This window comes from Urocitellus parryii, chromosome 1, assembly GCF_045843805.1.
Source record: "Urocitellus parryii isolate mUroPar1 chromosome 1, mUroPar1.hap1, whole genome shotgun sequence".
Taxonomy (NCBI): Eukaryota; Metazoa; Chordata; class Mammalia; order Rodentia; family Sciuridae; genus Urocitellus; species Urocitellus parryii.
The window spans coordinates 137233094-137248548 of NC_135531.1; the positions used below are offsets into that span (position 1 = coordinate 137233094).

Here is a 15455-nt window from a genome sequence, read left to right on the forward strand (position 1 = left end):
GTGTGCAACTGTGGGGGCAAAAGGCCCAAGTTGGACCCACTCTTTGGTAACCGGGATGCCTGAGGAGGGGTGGAATTTCCCTTCCATTTTGGAGATAGGACAAAGCATGCTGGAGGGGAACACAGTCCTAGGTGAGTGTTCTGTTTTTTTGAACTTGGCTTCTCTCTCTTCTGGGGGTGGGAAATAATCAAGTGCGCCCCCTGGTGGTAGAGAGAGAAAGGGGTCTCAAAGAAGAATAAAGTGGGTTGGAGAACTAGAAATGAAACCCAAAGGGGAGAACTCTCAGAAGTGGAGACTGCCCATGGCAATGAGGTGTTCCCCCAAGTCCTGTGCTCGGCTGGGCCATCTCTCCTGAGGCTGCTAGGGAATGCCTCTGCTTGCTCCTGCTGATGACAACCACACATCATATATCTCCATATATTACAGTGTAGAGCTCTTGCCTTCTGATTCTTGTAGTTCTCAGCTGCATCATCCTTAACCCCACCCAGCTCAGACCCCTTGGTGCATTGCAGGTGTCCCAGCATATTAATAAAGCCGTCCCTTGTGATTCAAGCCAGGCATCCACCTGGGCTGTGGACCACTAAGGGCAGCATGGTGCTTTCTCCCTCACCATGGCACCCAGTGCCTCGGACATGCCTGGCACTGGGATAGTGCAGGAGGCTGGCAGGACAGGGCACTGACTGGTTCAAGGCTGAGCAAAGGGACTTTATTAGAGAGGCCAGGGAAACATATTTACATGGGCCACATGGGGGCATTAAATGAAGCAGGGCAGGGAAGGTGGTCCTGGCTTAGACGAGTTCCACCTTGGCATTGGGGTACACGGCCACCACATCGTAGCCCTCGGGAGGCTTGACCCGTGCCTTGGCGTGGTTCTCGCAGTAGAGTCGCTCATCCAGGAAGAAGTAACCGCGCTGCTTGAGGTTCAGGCCACAGTCACAGCACATGAAACACTCTGGGTGGTAGAGCTTATCCCGTGCCTTGACGATGGTGCCCCTGATGGGAGAAATGGAGAGGACAGCACTGGATGACTGACAGTTCTCCAGCAAGCTCCTGTCCAAGGCCCTGGAAAGGTGGGGTGGCAGTGGGGCCAGTAGAGCAGGTACTCACACAATCCCGTGGCCGCAGCGTGTGCACTCGGGCAGCCCTTGTAGGCCACTCAGGGGAGTGCCCAACTTGCTGGCTGTGGGTTTGAGGTTCCGGGGCCCACCAGGCCCAGGCCGCTCCCCTGAAACCCAGATTGCAGGTGGCATGAGCCCAGTGGGAAAGGTCAGAACTACATTTTTTGCAGGGTGTTGCTTTGGAGGCCATTTGAACCAAGACTGGGGAGTGGACGTGGGGTGGGGGGCAGTGACAGGGTTGGAGCGGGAATCAGAAGGCAAGGGTGCAGTTAAGGTGTGGGAATGAGCTGTGGAGATCCAGGAGGGGCAGACTGCTGGGAAGGGTGCATAGCTGGGAAATTCAGGGTAAGTCCAGGGCGTGGAGGCTGAGTTCAGGCCACTGCAGGGAGTGGGAAGGCAGGTAGGGTGAGGCGTCAGGAGTCTTACCACCCTCGCCAGCCTCTAGCATGCCCTGCAAGTAGCGGAAGGAGCCTGACTGCTTGGGTTCTGTAGCAGTTGGCTCGACTGGCTCCCGTAGCATCCGGTAGACCTCTGAGCCCAGGTCTACTCTGCAGTCCCGGTTCCTATGGAGGCCTCTGGCTGGGTCAGCACTAGGAAAGAGGAGGAGACAAATGAGGGTCAGATTGCAATTTCAGCCTTGGCTCTGATGGTTTGGGGGACTAGGGAGGTTTTATGAGTCAGAATACAACCATCTGAGACCCAAGGATTAAGTGTCAGGTCAGGATAGGCCATGTGAGATTTGAGGGACCAGAGATTAGGATGAGATCTGGGTGTGGCTTCAAAGGCCAAGTCCCCACATTACCTGGGGGGTGGAGACAAATGCAGTGAGCTCATCTGGGCTGGCAGGGTGACCTCATTGCTGCTGCCATTGTGAGGGACTGGAAGGTGAGGTGGCTGTCCGTACGAGGAACCCAGGCCTGGTCGGCTATCTTCTGGCCCAATCCCGGTGGCTGAGGGCCGCCTGCTGGTCACTGGACTGCCATCCTGTGAGAGTTAGGCCTAAGGTACTGGGAGACCCTGTGGTCTCTGGCCATTCCTCATTCACCACCCCTCACCACCATCCTTTATGTTAGGCCTTGGGGGATGTTGGCATCACTGGGCTATGGTGCCCAGCCAGGAAAGGGGTCTGTGGGAAAGAGTTGAGCCTGAACCAGGTTCATCCACCACAAAAATGAGAAATGCCTGTTGAAAGTCAGACATAGATATCTGAGTGCCTGACTAAACCCAGGCTCATGGGCCCTATGGTGGTTCTGGCCACCAGTGCCTGTGAGGGACTATGTTGGGGCAGGCCTATTCCAAGAAACTTTTAAGACCAATGTGGCTGCAGCAGTGTGTGGCTTCCTGGAAGAGATGTCCTGGTGCAGTGTTCCCACCTGCCAGAACTGTGCTGGGTACCAGACGCACCCAAGGCTGGAAACATAAAAAGTAACTCCTTTCCTATATCCAGGAGTGGCCCTCGATTGCTGTATGTCTAAGACCCTTTAAAGGGCAGTCTGAGGCTCTCCAGAGTGCTGTCATGAGGTCAGCCTGCCCCATTTCCCACTTTCCAGGCCACAAAAAATATCCTTCTTTAGGCACAGCAGATGAAGGACAGAGGCTGGGCAGAGCTCAAGGCTCCCAACCTCACTCCCCAGTGTCCACTGCAGAAACAGTTGGGGGATGAGTGCTCTGAGCATGTCCCCTGAGCCGTGAAGAAAGGGCAGTATGTCTGTGGCATAGGTCTGAAGAGTCCAGGGCTGTGCTGTCCTTGGCTTGTAGTCATGTAACTATACCCACAGCAGTGTGAACGGGGGCATGTACACTCGTGCTCTTACAAGTACATTAAAGACATACTTGTGCATAAGGACGGTGCATACCCACCAGCCGGTCTACCTACATACACCTAATCACACAATGATATCATATATTTGGAGCCAGCTCTGGTCACCCTGGGGAAGGCCATGGTGGCTCCTGTGGCTGAAACTGGGCTGGCAGCCAAAGCAGCCTGATTTTAGGGTGAGGTTCAAGTCCAGACCATGGGGTAGGTCTCAGTCTCAGCCTGGAAAATAACAGGTAAACCTCTCTGATCTGCTGTGTGGACAGGGAGTCTGGGGAGGGTGGGATGGGAAGGAGCCTGCTCGGACTCAGTCACCCTATAGAATCAGGCACAGTGGAATCTGCAGGTCTCTGCCCTGACTGCCCCTGATTTTGCAAGGGGGTGCTTGGGAAGTGGGTGGATGTGTGCAGGTCTTCCCATTTACCCCTGCAACAGAAAAAAAGGAGTCTTGCTGCCCAGGTGGGCCCCTGTCAATGTAGCAGAAGCAGCAGCAACAGTGAGACCCCATAAGAAAAGCCCTGGAGAAACCTGAGCACTCTCACACATGTGTCTGGGGTAGGCAGGCAAGCAGGACAGGCTTCTAATGGGGACCAGATGGGCTGTGGTGGGTGGGGGTAGGGCCAGGCCTCTGGGAGGAGGCTTCAATGGGAAGGGGGAGTGGGAGTCAGAGGAACCAGAAGCTGGGAGGATGGAGGCCCTCATACTCCACCCAGCAGGGTCTGGGAGTCTGTTGCAGGGTCATCAGAGCTACTGCCCCTCCCACGGCCACCCATACAGCAGCCTCTCTAGAACTGAACTCAGTGGTATACTCGGCTTTTATTTGAGTCTCAGCTCTATCACTAATGTGGCGAATCACTTCACCTCTCTGAACCTCAGTTTCTTCATTATGAACCGAGGTCTCTATGTTATAGGGAAATTATCTACAAAGCACTTAGCACGGTTCCTGGCACGGTTCCTGGCTGAATGGCTCTCACAGGAACTCCTGAGCCTCCGTTCCCAGATCTGCCCTCTCCATGTGGTGGTGCACCTTGTACCATATGCACCCCAGCTCTGAGCACCAGGTGACCGACCACTGATTCACTTGTTGAAGCCTCAGTGGATTTCTTTGGCAGAATGGGAATAACTACCTGCTTGCTCACCAGCTCCCACATGACCAGCATCAGAGTCTGGGATATACAACTTGGATGGAGGTGAATGCTGAGTGCAGAAGTGTGTAGCACCTCCTACAGCCACGTTCCTGCTCTCTGATGGGCTGGAGAGGACAGGCTGGATGTGCGAGCACCGTCTGCTCTGCCTACCTTGCGTCTACCCATTTCTAGGTTCTCAGTTTAAATTCTGTCCCCTCCATGAATCCTTTCCTTGTCACTACCTTTCTTCGACCCTCGGTTGGCCAAGTGTCTCTTGTGTTCCCACATAGGGTCTGAGAAGAGGAGGGTCTTCTATGGCCCTACAGGAATGTGGGCCTGAAGCTCAATGGCTCTGTCCCATTTCACTGGGGAAAGCATGCCAGGGGTACCTTGGGCGGGTCCTGGTGGCTAACAGTGGCTGTAGCTTCTTATTCCATTGATGGCTCCAGCTAGCCCCATCCCCCACAGGCAAAGGGTGGGAGCAGCTTGGGGACAATGAGCCCTGTGTCTGTGATGGTGAGGACACATCCCTGCGAAGGCGGGGTAGGAGTGTTTTTGTCACCACCCATGGAGTCCATGACCTTTTAAGTACAAAAGGGGGGCAGCAGCTAATGGGCTGCCCTGTTGCTTATGGAAAATCCCTCCCCCTCTAGCCTGAGCGCTGCCAGCCTGGTCTCTGAAAGAGTCAGCGAGGAAGGACTGAACACATCTGAGCTCCACATTCCATAGTTCAGGCCTCCTTCTCTGTCCATCTTGGCACTGCTACATCAGAAGGAAATTGGGCCTTGCACATACTCTAGGGGTCTCAACTGTGCTGCTCCCTTCTGCCTGGCCCATGTCAAGCCTGGCTGATTCTATGCCAAATCTGCCTTCTATGCCAAATCTACTCTGCTTACCACTACCCCTAGGGCTTCGAGTCCATGGGGCCAGGGGGTAAAACTCCTGAGACACAGATGTGGCTTTGAATTCCTACAAGAACAGTTGAGGCCCTGGACTGAGGAACCCAAGAGCCTCCCTGTAGCCTTGCTCTATCACCTCATCCCTTGCCTCTGCCCTCCCACCTGCCCCCTCTTAGACCTTTCTGTTCTCTGAACCTGTGCTGCACGATCTCACTCCTGGGCCTTTGTATGTGCTTCCTGAGCACACTTCCTCTCTCCATACCCTTTTGCCCATTTATTTTTCCCAGGCCTCCAGGTCTGGGCTTGGATACCTCTCCTCCAGGAAGCCCTCTTTGACCCCTGGCTGAGTCACGTGTCCACTCTGGGCTCCTTTGGCACCTAGCTTTCCCTATCCCGGGACTTATAAGTGTCTCTCTGCCAGAATGGGCACTCTGTGGTTGGGATAAACAAATGGCCTGAGGGATACTGGCTGAGGTAAGGGATGAGGCAAATGTAGAGCAACGTGGGGATTGTTGGTGAGGGAGGGGCGGGAGTGGAATCCTTCTTCTGGTTGGGTGAAGCCTCCTCTTTGTGCATTGATCTCTCTCTTTTTTTTTTTTTTTTCCATATGGAGAAAGAGGACAAAAGCAGGCCTAGGAGTCTGTGGCCCCACATGCTGGGTCTCATGGTTCCGGCTACATCTCAGATCAGCCAAGTCTCCCCCTTTCCCTCCAGAGATGCCCGGTTGGCTCTAGATACCTCCATCTTGCTCAGTTGGCTCCCTTCATGCCCATGGAAAGACAAGGTCCTAGAGCAGCCTGGATCCCTCACTGTCCCTGAGGAAGTGCCAGGAGCTGTGATTCCTGACCTACACAAAAAGGTGACTGGGCAGACAGACGTGCAGCATGTGTGCTAGTTATAATCACAGGATGGCCAAGAGGGAACTTCAGCTTGGACAGGGTACCCAAGGGTAGGATGAGCTAAAGGAGTGTCCTATGGCCTGTGATCACTCCACAGCTTGAGGCTAGACCACCCCACCACAGACCCGCAGCCCTCTGCCCAGCCTGTTGACTTCTACCTAATATGGAACCACTGGGTACCAGAGTGAATTCCAGCTGGGTGGATGGAAAGAAACCCTGAGCCAAGGCCTAGCCCAGCCCCTGCCCATCATAGGAAACTTTGCCCATGCTCTGGATTGCCTGGAATAAACACAGAGCCCCCAGGAGGTGCTCACGATCAGAGGAATATGGGATGGGGTATGGGCATGGCCCAGAGGAACTTGCTTTCGTTTTTGTCCTGGGCATCTGAGGGCCATGATGAGGACAGCCAGTGCAGGGGAACCTGTAGACCACTTCTAGCTCCTCTGCCCTGGGCTCTCTCTGAGCCAGGCCAGGTCAGGCAGCATACATACCTGGGCCTCAGGGTCGATGTGGATCCTGTGTGCCTGAGCCTTGCTGTCATCAGGGGAACTGGGCCAACTTCTGCTCTCAGGCCTGTAGCAGGAATCAGGATGGTCAATATCTGCCTAACAAGCCTAGGAACAGGACCAAGAGGGGCTGTGCTCTGGGCCATCACCATCCAGAACTAGGCCTGTGGCCTGCAGGGAGAAAAATGCTACCCCAGCACCTTCCCCTGCATCACAGAGGTATTTGTTCTGGCAAGGAACCAAAAACCTAGATCTGCCACTTTCCTGGAGCAAGGCTGTGTGCTCTCTTCCCTACCAGCTGCCTGGCCTCTAGAGTCTGGTCCTGGAGAGACTGAAGCAGAGGCTCTGCAGCTTCCCCCCATCTTCTAACCTCTTTGTGGCCTACAGAAACTCCACTCAAGAGGCTCAGCTGTGGCAGGGAAGCCAGGCCTCACACGTAGACTAGCTAGGAGCCCATCCACTCATCCCTTGGCTCTCTATCCATAAGCCTCTGGCTGAGGCTGGGGTCAGCTCTTGGGAAAGCAAAGGAGAGGCTCAGAGGGGTGCGCCTTCCCTCCTGCTGCTGCCGCCGGCAGAGTCATCACTGATGTCTGCCCAGCCCAGATGGGAAACAGGCCATTAGGAAATTCCTGCTTCGCCATAGAAACCAAAAGCCAAACACCACTCAGGAGGGAGAAAAACATCGTAAACCTGCCATAAGCAGGGCAGGCAGGCCTTGAGGCTGCAGGCCGGGGGCCCAGCCCTGCCGCTCAGTAGCTCTGTGAGGAGCAGGCCAGGAGGATGCAAAGGCCTGGGCAGGCAGGAGGGTGTGAAGTGAGGCTCCAGAGACTAAAGGGAAATAATGTCCCCCAACCAAGAGGACTCCAACTGGCGGAGGAGCTCAATTCTGCCTCTCCCTTTGTCAGCTGAGGGATTTACCAGTCTGTCTGTAGCTGCAGGCCACACGGACTCTGTACTTTCTCACCTCTGCCTCTTCCCTGGCTCTTTGCAGGCTACCTCTCTAACCCACAGCCTTCTGGAGGCCCTTGGCATCAAGACTGTGCCATCCCAGGGCAACAATCCCTTCCCCACAACCTCTGTCTCTAGTCCCCTTAGCTAGGCTCCCAAGTGACTGCACCAACTCACAGCTCTAACTGTGATTTCTACCTGCTCAGAACTCTGCATGGACATCTTGTGTAGCTATGGTTATTTGGCTTTATATTTCCCTCAAGTGCTGCCCAGAAGGGCAGTACAAGCCTTACGGTCTAAAGGTCAGAGGGCACAATTGCCTAGAGCCATGAGGGTGGCCCAAGGCATGAGATAAGAATGAAGGGCTTAATTTAATCATGATTAGCCCCCATCCCAGGCCTCCATTTCACATAGGGTAGGTGGTTCCCTGTGCCCATCTGTAAATCAAAAACAAGACTGACTGACAGGACAGAAGTTGATGCTAGAAAGATTCTGGAACTATAGAACCTAGCCAAGAAGTGTGGGTTAGCTCAGATTGTTGGATGCCTGGCTTTGGCACCAGACAAAATAAGCCTAGCAGAGAAGCCGGGCCTTTCCTATGAGTTTTACTCTGTGGGAAGTGAGGGGTGTGGGATTACAGCCCTGTATACATGGAGGACAGTAGGGAAGCTGGTCTGGGTAGAAACCCAGGAGTGGGAATTCAGAGTTGCTCGTTCCAGCCTGCTCATCAGGCTGATCCTCTGAAAAGCCCACGTTGCAGGGGGAAGGGGTCTTTGGGAACCAAACATAAGACCAGGCATAGGTCCTGGCATAGGAGACAGGATTGTAAACAGAGTCAGAGGGCCTTGCAGGTGGGAAGGTATCCAGGAGAAGGAATGTTGGGCCAGAGGGTCAACAGGGCCCCATGTCTTGATCCCCCAGATTCTGTACGTGTGAAGGACGGAGACAGGAGCTGGAGGGCTAGACTTGGGTTTTCACTCTGACTGAGCAGGCCTGGTACCTCATCACCCAGATCACAAGAAATCCCCATTTTAGAGGTAAGGAAGTTCAGGGCTCAGAGAATAAAGTTCTGCTACAGGACAACATGGTTCTCAAGTGCAGAGTGGCACTGGAACTCGTCTCTGTGACCAGGAGACTATTCTCCCTGTCCCATGGCCAAATGGCATTCTGAGACTGCAATGCTCACAGCTCAACAGGTCGGTGGACCCCTGGGCTCCTTTCATGACTGGTTTGGAACAAATGAGCATGAAAGGAAGGAAGGAAGGGGGACCTCCACCCGGCCACTCTCCCCTGACATCATTCTCTCTGGGAATCTCCTGACTCAGGCTGCTTATGAGCCTCCCCAACTCCACTACCACCAGGGCTGCCCTTGTTCACTACAGAAGCAGAGCCGGAGGTGAGTCAGGGCCCAGGAACCCAGCCAAGTGGGGAGGCCTCAGAGGCTGCTTGTGGGCAAAGCAGTGCTGACATTTCCCCCAACCAGCCGCCCCTCAGTCTGGCAGAGGGTGATGAACATGATCCTATTTTATGGGAAAGGAAACCTAGGCTTGTGAAGGTTATCTGGGTACCTAAGGTCCCAGAGTCTGACTTAGGATCAGGTCTGCTGAACTTCCAGGCTGGGATGTCCTTGCCATGTGCCAGGTAGAATGTACAAGGTCTCAGACTTGAAGCTGAGTTCACTCAGGGCCAAGGGCACAGTCAGGGGGTCCTAACCCCAACCTGGCTCTGGTTACAGGCCAGGTACAAATAGAGGTTACCTCATCAACCTTCTCACCATGTTTAAAGGCTCTGAGCCAATGGATCACCTCCCGCCCGGCCAGCTGTAAGGCATGGTTAGCCGTGTTGTGGTTTGGGGAAGTTTCTCCCACACACTTCCATAGGGGGTCGTGGAAAGTCCCTGTTAGCAGTGAACGTGGCAGAGCTGAGCAATTATGTCTGTCTTCTCTGGATCCAGGCAGGGGTGGGGAGATTGCATTTAGCAAGGATTAGGATGATTGCCTGGTGGAGCTGACTGAAGACCCAGGACCTGAGCAAGGCAAAGGGACTGGACTTTTCATCCTGCCATAGGTGGAGCTTGATGACCTCCTAGGTTCCCCTTCATGACGGGCTTCACAGCATTACACATAATTCATGGCAGTAAGCTTGTTCCAAATTTAACCTGAGCAGAGGCGTGGGCCATGGTGCATATAGTATAGAGAGGGCAGCTTGGCTGACAGTCAAGTAGAAGAATCTTCAGGAATGAGGTCAAATTTGCTTTTCCACTACCTTTCTGGGTGACTTTAAGCAACTTCTAACTTTTCTGACTCAGTTGTCTTATCTGTAAAATGGGGCTTACATTAAAGTTATCTTTATAAGGTAGATTTGCAGGTAAATGAGTTATTGCACACAAAACTGCTTTTAAGTAGTTATCAAACTGGTCACTCAGGGTAGGAGAAATGACAGGTGTAAATGTTCCAGAGATGACTCAAGCTCTTATATCTGCTGCCTACATCTGCCATAAGTAACATACTTCTAGCCTTGAGTTGAAAGGAGCTTCTTCGGTCCTAAAGCTCCCCACAGCTTAAACAGTGCCCTCCAGGCTCCTGTGAAAGTACTGCCTTCTAGGATTAGAGGCTGGGTGCCTTGGAGTGGAGGCAGAGAAGCCACATTGAGGCCCAGCTCCAGCCTGACACTGGCCGCCCATAACTGTCCCTACTCACTCCTCCCAACCTTCTGGCCCACCCTGCCCTTTGTGTACCTGCTCACAGAGAGTGTGAGGTGATCGTGACAGCCTTTGATGCGGTTCTGTGCCTCCAGGTGTGTCATGAGCTCGGTGCTTTCACCATTGATGGCCTGGATCAGGTCTCCTGGGCACAGATCCGCCAGTGCAGCCTTGCTACCAGCATGGACCTGTGGGCAGAAAAGCCAGATGGTTGGCACAGTCATGTGTGGCCTTTTACTCTGGACCTCAGAACCTGGCCAGTGTGGCCTCACTGCCATGACCCAGGGGTGGGAAAACCAAGAGGTTGTGTGGCCTTCTTGCAGCCTCTGGTTTTAAAAACCTCGACTCCAGCACCTGAAGTGCTGGTTTATAAGAAGGATTTCATCTGACCTGGGAAAAGTGGGATGCCACTTTTCCAACTTGCATATGTACCCAAAGATAAGCAAAAGACACACAGGGACACATATGCTCACAGATACATACAGAGCATGGACATGTCACAAATGCTCCACACAGACAGGGTCCCACTCAGCCAGACTGTATAGCAGCTCTTTGACCCGACTTGCTTGATCTTCCCTGTTCCCCTACTATGCATTCACTTCCCCTCCACCATCCTCCCAGCCCATCTGAATGCATGCAGGGCATTCACAGGCACCAGCCAGGGCCCATCTCCAGGCTTCCACAAATGCTGTTCCCTCTGCTGCAAAACTCTTTTCTTTGACTCCCAAACCCTACATACTAGCTTTCTCCTCTTCCTTTAGGTCTCAGAATAGAGGGCACTTTTCTGGGAATAACCTGCGTGTCCCCATTACCACTTCCCCCCTCACATTGTTCATGTTAGTATGGGGAAGTGAAGTTCAGACCAGGGCCCTTCAGTTCCACTGGCCAGCTTGCATTCTGCAGTCACAATCCCACATCCAGTTTCCCGTGTAGGACGTCTCAGTGTCACTACTGACCCCACACAGGGTCAAGCAGGGTTCACATTTGGAGACTCCTACAATGATGGTCATCTGATGAAAACCACATGGGGAGCAGGTAGGGACAGACTCACAGAGAGACCTGAGTGAGCAACCAAGAGGAATTCAGGGAACAGGAAGTCTTCACACTGTCTTGTCCCAACACAGCCCTTGGAAACAGACTGGCGGCCCCTCATTTTCAAGCCTTTCCAGCCAGTGCCTCGCTGGGCACAAGAGCTCCATGACCTTGTCGTATTAGTCAGGGTGGGAGCTTCTGGAAGCCCAGCCAGGCTCAGCTCAGCTAGTTCTCAGTAGCAAGTGGACAAAGCTGAGTGCTGGCAGCTCCTTGGCTCACAGCCTAGTGTGGGCACTGCCCAAGCTGACCTGCCCTGAAATAGGCTGCTTCAAAGAACATTCCTCTTCTGAAGCAGAACCCTCAGCCCACCATTAATGTTCACTTGAAGAGCCCGGGCACCTGCACGATCCTATCCTCCCATGGAAGGTGCCCAGGACACCATCCTGTTCTCTTCTCAAGGTCCTGCTCTTTGCCAGGGCCTGGGCTCAGCAATTTACCCATAACTAAACGACCTCTCATTCACTGGTGCAGCAGAGGCTGTTCTCATTCCTATTTACAGATGAAGAAAGAGGAATTTGGAGCAGGGACACCTTGCTCCAACCCCCCTCTGGAGAGGAGTCTTCTTCCTCAGGGGGTGGTTAGCTACAAGATGACTCAGCCAGCACAAGGGGTGCATTCAGGCCCCTGTAGGCAGAGGAAGTTCTTGAAAGCAGGGGTGGCTGGGATGCAGCCAGCTCTGTTGAGCCAGGGGAGTTCTGGTCAGAGAGGGCATGAGGCTAGGAAACCGTGACTCTCCCAGCCGTCTTTACACACATTGTCTCATTAGTTTTCCAGGCAAGCCCATTTCCCAGATGAGAAAACTGAGGTCCAGAGAAATATAGAGAAACACTTCATTGATAAATGGCCAAGTCAGCATTCTAACCCAGGTCAACTGATTCCAAATCCAAAACTATATTCTGAACCACCGTGTTTTACTACAAAAAGGGAGGGAGGGGTGAGAGTGTCCAAGGAGAGAAATGGTGTTCCAGGTAGGAGGAACAGCATGTATAATGGCTCCACAAGGAGAGAAAGAAGGAGGCTTGTGTGGCTGGAGCATCATTAGTAAGGAGAGAGTGAAAGAGATGAAGTCAGAGAAGAGGCAGGGACCAGAATTTGCAGGGCTTTGTAGGCCCAGATGAGAAGCTGACAATTTTAAGTGGTTGGGAACTATGGAGGGTTCTAAGCAGGGAAGGACAGAATTGAATCCAGCTTGATCCCTCTAGCTGCTACACACAGGATAACACAAAGAAGGGAAAACAGGAATAGTGAGGTCAGATGGGAGGTTCAGACATGAATTAGCCCCCTCACCTATGACGGCTACATTCTGTCCCTGCCCCACCCAGCCCAGATACTGTGTTAGGCTGGGAGCTATAGAGGGCCATATGGTCCCATATAGCCACAGCAAGCTCCAGACAGGCCTAGATTCCTGTCCCTACTAGGCTTCTCTGGGTACATTACCTGTCTCTCTCCGTGCCACAGTGTCCCCATCTACAGTGTGAGTCCAGAGGTAGTCCTTACTTCTAAGGGCTGTTGTGAGGACAATGTGAGACAATCAGGGCATGTGAAACTTCCACTGCAGGCTGGGCATATGGTGGGGCTCATTTCAGGGACTGGTTGCTGGGGAGGTGCTGGTACCAACACCCATTGGGTGGGGCTTGGCACACTGCAGATGCTCTGGAAAGGCCAGCAATCATTATGGTTTGTCTGTGGGGAAGAAGCCCTAGATAATGTTCTTGGGGATCCCCAAGGCTTCCTGGGCCAAGACTGCAAGCCTCCAGACCTGCCAGGCAGGCAGCTTCCTCCCTATAACCCTACATGAAGTTGTTCATTCCTACTTTTTGTTCTGGGTGAGGGAGGTCTAGAAGCTCAGGAAGGGCTGGATCTTGAGCCCCCTTGGTGAGGACACTCCCACACATCATCAGTCCCTGTAGAATTGCCCCCGAGGTACCTACTAGGCAAGCTGTGGCCTGTGCCTCCCCAGTCCTGTAAAACTTCCCAGATCCCACCCAAACCCAGGCTCAGTCATCCTGGCTCCTTGGGCCTCAGCTGCTGCTGTGTGACTTGGGGGACATGGAGGGCGGGGGCTCTTACTGGCAAACCCCTCTTCCAGACTGCCTGCCTGCCTGCCAGGGGCCTGCATCCTGATCAGCGCCAAACAAGGCCGCTGCTGCTGCTGCTGCTGCTGTGACGTGTGGAGGCCTTTCCTCGGCGGGCAGGCAGCCGCGTGGGCAACAGATGTCTCAGCTCCCTGCCGCCTGCGGCCGTCAGCAGCCGCCACTGAGCTTGTCAGCAGCCTCACGCCCAGGGTGCCTGGCCTGCTGGCCGGCCTAGCACCCCATCAGCCCTCCCCTGTGGACACACAGCATGATCTACACAGGCAGACATAGACACAACAGCAAGAAGGCACGTGCGCGAGCGCACACACACACACACAAACACACACACGGGATCTCTCAGGGAAATGGGAGATGAAAGGCTCCTGGAAGTGTTGAAGGCCCACCTCACTCAGCCTCAGGGACCTGGCAGTGAGGACAGACGTGGGAAGCCTCCTAGGACAGCTGGTCCTGCCTGTCACCCTGGCCCCCAGAAACAGGATTCCACGATTCCATGCTCCACCAGTGTCCATCCCCTTCCAAGAACTGGAAAGAAGTCTGTGAAACCGGGCCCAGCCCTCAGGGCAAGAGAAAGCAAAAGGGTGGGTGAAGGTGGATCTTGGTTCCCCTCTCACAAGTCCCCGAAGACCAGCAGCCTCTGTGGGGGCAAGGAATGCCCTCAGATGATCCCAGGTCCATCCTGTTCCCTCCAGAGTAGGAGCCACCAATGACTCAGTCCTCTCTTCCGCCCCCACCCCTAACCAGGGAACCTGGGCTAGGACCCTTTGTCTCCTGGGCACCCCCTGCAACAGAACTCAAGTCTATTCCTCTGTCCTCAGACCAGCCATCTCCCCACAGTTGTGCCTCCATCTTTTCCTCCTCTGTCCCAAGTCCAGGTCAAGACATGGCTCTGGGAACCTTGAGGAGGGGGGCTGAGGCTGGCTTGACCACTGGCTTTGTGTTGTCTTTTAAGGAGTAGGTCTCACATCCTCATAGTCAAATCTGCCTTTTTCCTGGAAGCCAAAAAATTCCTCCTGGTCACTTCCCTCTAGGGTGACTGAGGTCACAAAAGAGACACTGCCTAAAGATCAGAGTGGGGAAGTGGATGAACTTTTCTTAGAGAAGACCTCAGACCTCCGTGGGGTCACCCAGATCTTCTGGCAGAGGCCCTTGACAGGGGAAGGGGGGGGACCCACAGTCGCTTCACTCAAAGCTCCAGGCAGGTTTAGGTCCAACTGGGGAGTTTCTGGGCCTCTGTGGATCCAGGTTCCTGGCTCTTGTCTGCGGGAAGGCCCCGATCCTCAGTGACTACTCCTCAAGGACAGCAGCGTGGAGGAGGCTGGTGTGTGAACTTTGGGGGAATCTCCCCTCCACCCAGTGAGCAGGCCCATCGGGAAGGGGGGTGGGGCGGCGCTGCCCTGCCTGGAAGCTGCCTCTACCTCCTGCGGGTCACCCGGGTCAACCCTCAGCTTTCAAGTCTCTGACACGTCGGGGATCGGGGTCCCGGATGGGGGACCGCGAGACTGGGGCTCCGATCCGGGGCCGCCCCGCCGCCCCGCGGCCGTGGGACTCACCCGCGAGATGGTGAGGGGCGCGCTGAAGTCCCGGCCGCCCACCAGGCGGAAGCCCCAGGGAGAAGGGCCGCGCAGGGTCACCGAGTGGGGCATCGCGGGCCGGAGCCGCAGCCGGAGCCGGAGCCGGACACCGAGGAGCCGCCGCCTGGACGCCGCCGCCGCCTGCCTGGCCGCCGCGCCCCGCCCCCGGCCCGCCCGCCCGCCCGTACCCCCCTCCCCCGGCCCCCGCCCCCGCTCCCCGCGCGCCCGGATTGGCCCCGCGGCCGCCGACCCTCCCACTTCGGGGGGCTCGGAGGACGCGCCCCTCAGTCTCAGCAGCCTCAACCCCGCGCCCCCACCAGCTTCTCAGAGACCCCCGGAGTGGGACGGCCCCGACGTCCCGGATCCCGTCTGGGCCTGGGATCTGCGCACCGCAGACCCGAGCCCGGCCGCGGAAGCTCAGGCACAGACCCTTTGAAGTCGCTTCTACGGGGCGGAGCCGCGCCCCAGCTAGGAGGGGAATGGGGGGCGGGGGGCGGCCCAGATGGGGGATGGGGCAGAGCCTTGATCAAACCTCTTCAAAGGTCCTGGCAGGCAAACCTGCAAACCCATCTCAGTGTGTGAGGAGCCCTGATCTAGGAACCCTGGACCTGAGCAGACCTGGCTGGGGACACAGAGCCGGCAGCGCGTCTCTATAGAGGTGGAAATATAAAGGCACCCAATC

The 15455-nt window shown here is 55.0% G+C and overlaps 1 protein-coding gene across 2 annotated transcripts; it reads right to left on the reverse strand.

Annotated features, from left to right (window-relative positions):
* Positions 1-690: 690 nt before the first annotated feature.
* Pdlim4 (PDZ and LIM domain 4) lies at positions 691-14897 on the reverse strand. Of its 2 annotated transcripts, XM_026400166.2 has the most exons (7): positions 14753-14897; positions 10051-10202; positions 6351-6432; positions 1921-2102; positions 1545-1708; positions 1108-1225; positions 691-993 (listed from the first exon to the last, which is right to left on the reverse strand). In XM_026400166.2, exons 1-7 carry the CDS (start codon positions 14843-14845, stop codon positions 789-791), a joined length of 996 nt encoding a protein of 331 aa, XP_026255951.2. In that variant the 5' UTR covers positions 14846-14897; the 3' UTR covers positions 691-788. The 2 variants fall into 2 exon arrangements, with proteins under 2 accessions (XP_026255951.2, XP_026255952.2); XM_026400167.2 differs by lacking the exon at positions 1108-1225 and having other exon boundaries at positions 832-993.
* Positions 14898-15455: the final 558 nt, after the last annotated feature.